Raw genomic sequence first — 7918 nt, forward strand, 5'->3', positions numbered from 1 at the left:
TAATTTTCTTTTTTTTTTTTTTTTTTTTTTTGGATTATAAGCGGCATTGATCAATCGTGAAATATTATATGTATATTTAAGGAATTTTGAGTAACAAGAACATGCAAAATCCGAAAATCTATGCATAAAAGTCTTTTGTGCCTTTTATGTAGGCCTAGAGATCACAAGTCAGAATAATTTGAGCTGCGTCACAGTGAACCTGAGCAAACAATGCAGTCTCATGTGTATTAGCCAATAGCCTGAGCTTGTGTATCATCATTAATGTAAATATGTCTTTGTGCTGTTCACAGAGCCTGGCGGTCAAGGTGATGGATTTTAACCTTCTAACGGACAGTGAGGCCCGTAGCCCGGCACTGTCTCTGTCAGACTCCGGGACTCCTCAGCATGATCCGGGATGCAAAGGCCAAGACAACAGTGGTCAGTTCATGTTCATGTTTAATTAACACACAAAAACGCATTCACGAATTAGAGACTAGCCGATTTAGCCCAGGCTTAAAAATGAAGTTGCGCCTGCACTCTTAAAAATAAAGGTTAAATAAAGAACCTTTCAGTGACAGTTCTTAAAAGAACCATTTTTTCTTAGTGTGAAGAACATTTTAATAATCTAAAGAACCTTTTGTGGAAAGAAAAGGTTCCATGGATGGTAAAGGTTCTTTGTGGAACCATTGATGCCAATAAAGAACCCTTATTTTTAAGAGTGTGTCTAATATGTACAGAATTTGCTATTTAATACATATTTATCGTGACGCAAACCCTCATCTTCTAGTTTTGAGATATAGTCCACATCCAGCTTTCGACCTAAATGCATGACTGAACCGTCTGAAGGTTATTATGAGCTCATTCTGTTGGGTATTTTAGAGCACACTGTGTTCTTCCCCAGTTAATTCGCGTTCAAGTTGAATTGGGCTAGTAATAACAGCACCGCATCTTTGGTTGTAGTTTTGAATAATCTTGGGTCATTTGAATCTAGGCCTACCTTTTACAGATGTTGGACAGTCTTTCTGTGTGCATTGTGCACTGATGACAGACGCCATTTGAAGGAGAAGATCCCGGCTAGCCAGTCACGTGCTGAAGGAACGGTGCATAAATTATTCATTTCTGTGCCTCAAATTTGGTATCCAAATGATTCAGTCAGTAGGCCTATGCGAATAAACCTAAACACCTGTGAAAAGAGCAAAGGTCTGAGGAAGATATGCACTTCACTGAGACACTGCATGACAGAGGATTATGTAATCCTAAACAAACTAGGAAAAACATATTTATCGACTTAAATTACTGTTAATAGGTTTATAGGCAGGCTGTTTTAAATTGCATAAACTAACGCGTTTCAATTTGACAGTCGCAGGTCGGTGCAAAAATTAGGTTGACTGTTAAAATGTATTAACATAATGAGCAAAGCGATTTTAGTGTTACGTGCTTTTTATCATTTTGAACCTATATAGGGGAGGTCTCCTGAAAAACAATGTTTTAAGTTTGATCGCAATTTACATCATTAGAAGATAGCTATAGGCCTAACCTAAATATATCCAGAAGAATTTGTGGCTTTGTAACGTTAATAAATAATGAAAAGCACAAAAATAGTGAGCGCCACTCAGTTAAAAACTATTAGGCTATATTTAGCTATTAAATTATAATCATGCATTTTCACCTTTCATTTACAGCCTACTTTGTTATGGCTTTATTTAGACCTTTTACTCTTTCAGAATCCTTGCCACATTTCTGAAAAGTGCATGCTTTGTAGTAAAAGAGATGTTAAATCTTCATTATAGCCATCTTTACACTGCATTTAATAATAGCCTATGAAAAGTTATTATTAGTCCTATTATTACTATTATTTGAAGAAAACATTTTAAACATGCATGGCCCCAATCAAGAATTTAAAGTCACTCTGAACATCATATAGGGATAAAACAAAAAATTCTAAATAATATATTAATTTTAATTTAATAGAATGGGGTTTTGTGTATTGTATAGTGTATAGTGAACACGTGTATTTTCAGTCAACTGCTTCTGTAGGTATTTAGCCTGTAAATATATTTCTTATCTGTTTTTATGAACAAAATTTAACAGATTTAACACAAACCGAACTACAACTGAACAACAAATCAATGAATTCAAAACGTTGTCAGTAATACAACAAAGCAAGTGAGGAAATGTAGCGTGTCGGTATTGAAGGTTCTGTGTTCCTCTCATTCATTCATACAGGGCCTAAGGACAGATACCTACAAACCTACTATTTCGCTGATTTCTCATCAATTGATTCTTTCATCCATGTTGTCAAGTTACAATAAATTAATTTAGCCTAATTAAACTTTTTTAGCTTAACTTAAAATATATTGATCTTGTTACTTTTAAGATTTAATTTAATTTATTTTTTGTGCCTTCTTCTTAATAGTTGATGTTGTAAGAGTTAAAGGGTATCTATCCACTGACAGATGGCAGCATGATGTCTTGTTGGTTTTCCTAGAGGCCCTGCGGAGTCCTGGAAAGCTTGCTGATTAGTTCGAACTGCTCCTAGAGAGTTAAGCTCTTGCCAAACGGCCCCAAACCTGCCCTAATGGCTGATCCCAGGATTATGTGGCCAGCTAATTTAGCCCTTTCTGCGGGGTCTTGAATTTGCAATTTGCAGAACTCTACACCACAGTGGGACGATTTTCATCACACATACAAAAAATCACTGCAGTTGATCTTGTTCTGTTTTCAAGCCAAACAGAAACAAAGTGCTTTTTTGTATTTAACACATATATGTTTATCCACAGCTTATTTTAGTTTGTAATCTATTGTATTTTGTGATAATAGTGGGACTTGTGTATATGTACATACTTAAAAATAAAGGTTCCAAAAGTATATATATATATATTATTTTTTGGGGAATTTCATTGAACAGTTCTTAATTTTTTTTCTTAGTTTGAAGAACATTTTACAATCTAAAGAACCTTTTTCCACTATAGAACCTTTTGTACAATGTTAAAGGTCCTTCAGGGAACCATAGATGCCAGTTTAAGAGTGTTTAATTAATGCATTTTCCTGTGACCCATACAGACACAGAGAAGTCCCATCAGAACCACACAGATGAGTCGAACCCAGAGGACGGCTCTTTAAAGAAAAAACAGCGCCGGCAAAGGACACACTTTACCAGCCAGCAGCTCCAGGAACTTGAAGCCACCTTTCAGAGAAACCGCTATCCTGACATGAGCACGCGAGAGGAGATCGCTGTGTGGACCAACCTCACAGAAGCAAGAGTACGGGTACGTGTCCCTGCCAAGCTAAACCACTGCATAGCTACGGCACATTGCGTTCCAGAAAAATGTGCAGATGTTATAATCAAAACCACACTGAGTTGACACGCTGACTGACAAAGATAAGAAGTTATGTTCACTATGCTGTCACTATGGTGCATTTGGATACTGTGTGTAATGAAAGGGCGTCCTTTTGAACCACGGGACATAAATTATAGGCCCGGGCTATTCCAGGATTTTCAGGAACACTTAAACACAAGACATCGGCTTTGGTATTGGCTGTGGCAGGGTTTTTTTTTTCTGTTTCCAGAATACTGCTAAATTGAGATTTGTGATGTAACGTGAACAATAGTTTGCTTAGAAAAGCCTAGAAACGTTTTGTGACCTTCTGTTCCAACAAAAAGCAGAAGTTTGATGGGTGAAGCACACAAAGAGAGCAGGTGGGCTCCCATTCTGATGGATGACAATACAATCGCTATACCTCCTTGGCTGGGTCGCATCTAATGGATCAAATTCATGTTGGCCAGAGGAAAGGTCACATAGCACACAGTCTTGGTTGTTATTTTGAAAGAACAACAGAGGTAGAGATACCCCTTTCCTAATGTCTATCAGTGGCCTCCTGAACCGTGCATGTATTTCAGTAATCCCAGCTGGGGATTACTTATGCCACATATTCCGCATGCTTCTGCTGTCATATTGATTTACGCAATTGATAGAGTATGTGCTCCTAATAAACTCACAAACCCTAAATCATGGCCCTGACCTGATGCCAGCTTGACCCAGGATACTTTAAAACCCCCCACAATGGACCACACATGACTGCGAAGGGTTCTTCTCCAATTGATGCTGGTTTTTACATTCATTATATCAATATTGAGAGGACGAATGTACATTTGTTAACCATTCACTCACGATTTTGTCATTTAAAGTCAACAGAACTTTGGAGATGGTGGATGAAGGTTCCACAGCAATGCAATAGATAAACCATTTTAGAACCTTTCATTGAACAGTTCTTAAAAGAACCATTTTTTAGTGTGAAGAATAATCGAAAGAACTTTTTTTCCGCTATAAAGATCATTTGTGTATTTGAAAGGCTCTGTGGATTTTAAAGATTCCTCATGGAACCATATATTTCAATAAAGAAACTTTATAGCTTTAAGTACAAATTCTAGCCATTTAATATATAATGAAATACCTTTATGCCAAAAATATAGAGAATGAACACACCAACCACTGAACTATATTTGACATTCAGTTATTTTGGAAGGCTTTAAACACCATTGCCGAAGTGTCAGTGGAACATTCAGAGGAGGGTATTCCCTCTCTCCCAATATAAACTGGTATCATTTACAGTACACTGGATAAAAGATGTCATTAAATATTCCCAGAAAACAGGCTGAATCAACAAGTACAAGTGCAGCAATATTGAATCATTATCTAAGATTTTTTTTTAATGTGAAGACAGTAACTTTGAGTCATGATTGTTTATGTCTTTATCATATTTCTTTAGAAGTTCCTAATATTAAAAAATGTCATGAGTTAGCTATAGAGTTATGAGGAAGGCATTTTTTTTGTGCCGCTGTCATATAATGGATGTTACTTTTAAAGCAAACCATTTCCATAAAGGACGTATTTACACTGCTAAAACCTAATAATTAAAAGAAGTTCTTAATTTCTTATTTTCCTCCCCTGTGTTTCTTTTACTAATTACAGTCTGTGAACACGTTCAAAGGGAAAAGACCGACAAGAAAACAGCTTTATAATTTCCCAGAGAGCTAAATGAAATATATTCATTTAAATTTTCACATTAAAACTTTAATCCACCCAATATCCCCTAAAAATAGGATGTAAAACTGACTAAATGTGAGGGAAGCTCTTTAATGACATTTCTCACTGGGGAAACTCATAATAAGTGAATAAATTAGTTTAATAAATGAAGCACTTAAATTCTGCCTGGTGGAACTTTTCTTGTTCAAATCGGGATATTAAAGTTCTGCCTTTTATATTTGATGTTAGGAGCATGCTATGAATATGGTTTTCAAATGTATTGTTTTGCACGAATTACATTACATTGTGGTAAATGTGCATCCGTCGTAAGCCGTTTCCTCATTGTCTTTCCAACAGGTGTGGTTTAAAAACCGCCGCGCCAAATGGAGAAAGCGAGAAAGGAACCAGCAAGCCGAGCTGTGCAAGAACGGCTTCGGCGCCCAGTTCAACGGACTCATGCAGCCCTACGATGACATGTACTCGGGCTATTCCTACAACAACTGGGCCACCAAGAGCCTGGCCAGCAGCCCGCTGTCAGCCAAAAGCTTTCCTTTCTTTAACTCCATGAATGTAAGCCCACTGTCGTCCCAGCCAATGTTCTCCACGCCCAGCTCCATTTCTTCCATGAACATGGCCTCCTCCATGGTGCCCTCGGCGGTGGCAGGGGTGCCGGGCTCAGGCCTCAATAACCTGGGAAACCTGAACAACCTGAACAGCCCCACCCTCAATTCTGTGGCGGTGTCGGCAGCTGCCTGCCCTTATGCCACCACGGCCAGTCCGTACATGTACAGAGACACCTGTAACTCCAGTCTGGCCAGCCTCCGGCTCAAGGCCAAACAGCACGCTAACTTCGCTTACCCAACCATGCAGAACCCTGTGTCCAACCTAAGCCCCTGCCAGTATGCTGTGGACCGGCCAGTATGAAGTCCTAACATCTAGCACTCCAAAAAACCCAACCCAAATTTCAAGCTCTTGTCTAGCCAACCCCACATTTGACTCCGAGGCATCATGAACTTGTTATGGTTTCTGAAAGGACAGAATAGGAATAAGCTTCACGAGGAAAGGAGCCTCACAATGGACCAGGACTCATGCGATAACATGTCGAGACTTTGTCGCTGAACCGACCAACTGTTTAAAAGCTTTTGTCCACTGCATGATTAGAGAGAAGTACAAAAGAGGACCTAAACACTTCCACTGCGCTCACGGGAAGACGTTGCAAAGCCAAACGAATACCTGTTTTCACCATCAGTACAGACGAGAGGATGTACATAATGGACTCTGTATTGTATGTGATAAAAAAATATATATATATTAGGGCTGCATGATTAATCGCATGCGATATTTAACGCGCATCTTGTCAGAAAGCCGGTTCTGTAATCAGCGGTAAATCTCCATCACCTGCGGGCTTTCACATTGAGCAGCATTAACTACACAGAGCCGTTGTTTACTGACAGGCTGCACAAAAAATTGCGCGAATATGAACGTGGTTTAGCACAGCTCGTCAGTCAGCAACGGCTCTGTGTAGTTAATGCTGCTCAATGTGAAAGCACGCAGGTGATGGAGATTTACCGCTGATTACAGAACCGGCTTTACTGATAAGATGCGCGTTAAATATTGCATGCGATTAATCGTGCAGCCCTAATATATATGTATCTCGGACATGTAGTATTTTAATGATGAGAGGAGCATGTTCCTCACAAGTGGATGTACCTCCTTAAGGAATTTTAATCTTTGTTGTGAATTCCATTCACTTAAGGTCAGAGGTCAAGGGTCAAAGGTTGTTGTAAGATGACGAGATGAAACCTAGCAGTGAGTAGTTTCAGATGAAAAGAAAAATAAGAAAATACGGAAGAAGAAAAACTCTGAAAATTAGGACTTTTTTTAAGAATTAACTAAAAAGCCATTGAGTAAATAGATTTGTGTGGTGTTCTAAAAAAAAGGGAGTCTATGACTAATATAATGTATGTAAGAGTGCAGTTGTTATAAAACAAGCTTTTTCTGGTGTAGCCTGCTTTGTCTCATTAAACTTAAAATAAATGATTATTTGTTTTTATGAATAACCCATGCTTTGAAAGAAAACACCACTCTGACACTGGTCTGGTCGAAGACACAATGCACTTGTGACATAGCAACGCAACCTCAAATCCATGGCAACGCTAAACAGAAGTGAGCGCGGGAGGCAGAGAGATATAGATGTTCTCGTTGGCCTGTCACTGATCTGTTTGACCTACAGTCTTGGAGGGGCTTCCATCAAGTGCCACTCACTATCCTGTAACGGGGGGGATTCTTGGTGCCATGCCTCGTACTTCCGAGGGAATGCTGCCAAGATTACGCAAGTGTATGAGAGGCATCCCTCCAGAGAGACGCAACGGGGAGCTTGCTCAGGTTTACAGCTATTGCAACCTTATATCTCCCATTGCACCTCACCCAAGACAACAAACAAACAAGAACTTACCCACCCACCTGGCAGTGCATTACAGAAAATTAGATATAATTTCTATCATGACAAAACTAATCAACTGCAAAAAAAAAGAAATGAAAATAATAATATAATAATAATAAATACACACACACATACATAAACATTATCCTTCGAAAACCATATTCAATTGTATTGCATAAAATACACATGCAGCATATGAAATTCAGAACAAAAACATTTCTTTTGGGACAAAATTAGACATTACTCAAAACTAGTAAAATTATCTTCAAAAATTAAAATTTGTTGTTTATTAAAACACTCGTTCTATATATATATTATCTTGTTCTTACAATATTAACAATATTTATAGCGAAAATATATAACAAACAAACAAATAAATAAATGTATTCTCTTTCCTAAAGGAAAGTATTCATTTGTGTGTGTATATGTTAAAACACACACACACACACACACACACACACACACACAC

At 38.2% G+C, this 7918-nt stretch overlaps 1 protein-coding gene across 1 annotated transcript in view; it reads left to right on the forward strand.

Moving 5' to 3' along the window:
- Window positions 1-6351, forward strand: part of LOC107699310 (pituitary homeobox 3-like) — a 12761-nt gene extending 6410 nt beyond the window's left edge. The window contains exons 2-4 of the mRNA XM_016500527.1: window positions 291-417; window positions 3043-3248; window positions 5364-6351. Of these exons, the coding sequence (XP_016356013.1) occupies window positions 309-417; window positions 3043-3248; window positions 5364-5930 (882 nt within the window). The 5' untranslated portion in view covers window positions 291-308 and the 3' untranslated portion in view covers window positions 5931-6351. The remainder of the gene's footprint in view (window positions 1-290; window positions 418-3042; window positions 3249-5363) is intronic.
- The last annotated feature ends 1567 nt before the right edge of the window (window positions 6352-7918 follow it).

The sequence above is a fragment of the Sinocyclocheilus anshuiensis genome, unplaced genomic scaffold (genome assembly GCF_001515605.1).
Source record: "Sinocyclocheilus anshuiensis isolate Anshui unplaced genomic scaffold, SAMN03320099.WGS_v1.1 scaffold450, whole genome shotgun sequence".
Taxonomy (NCBI): Eukaryota; Metazoa; Chordata; class Actinopteri; order Cypriniformes; family Cyprinidae; genus Sinocyclocheilus; species Sinocyclocheilus anshuiensis.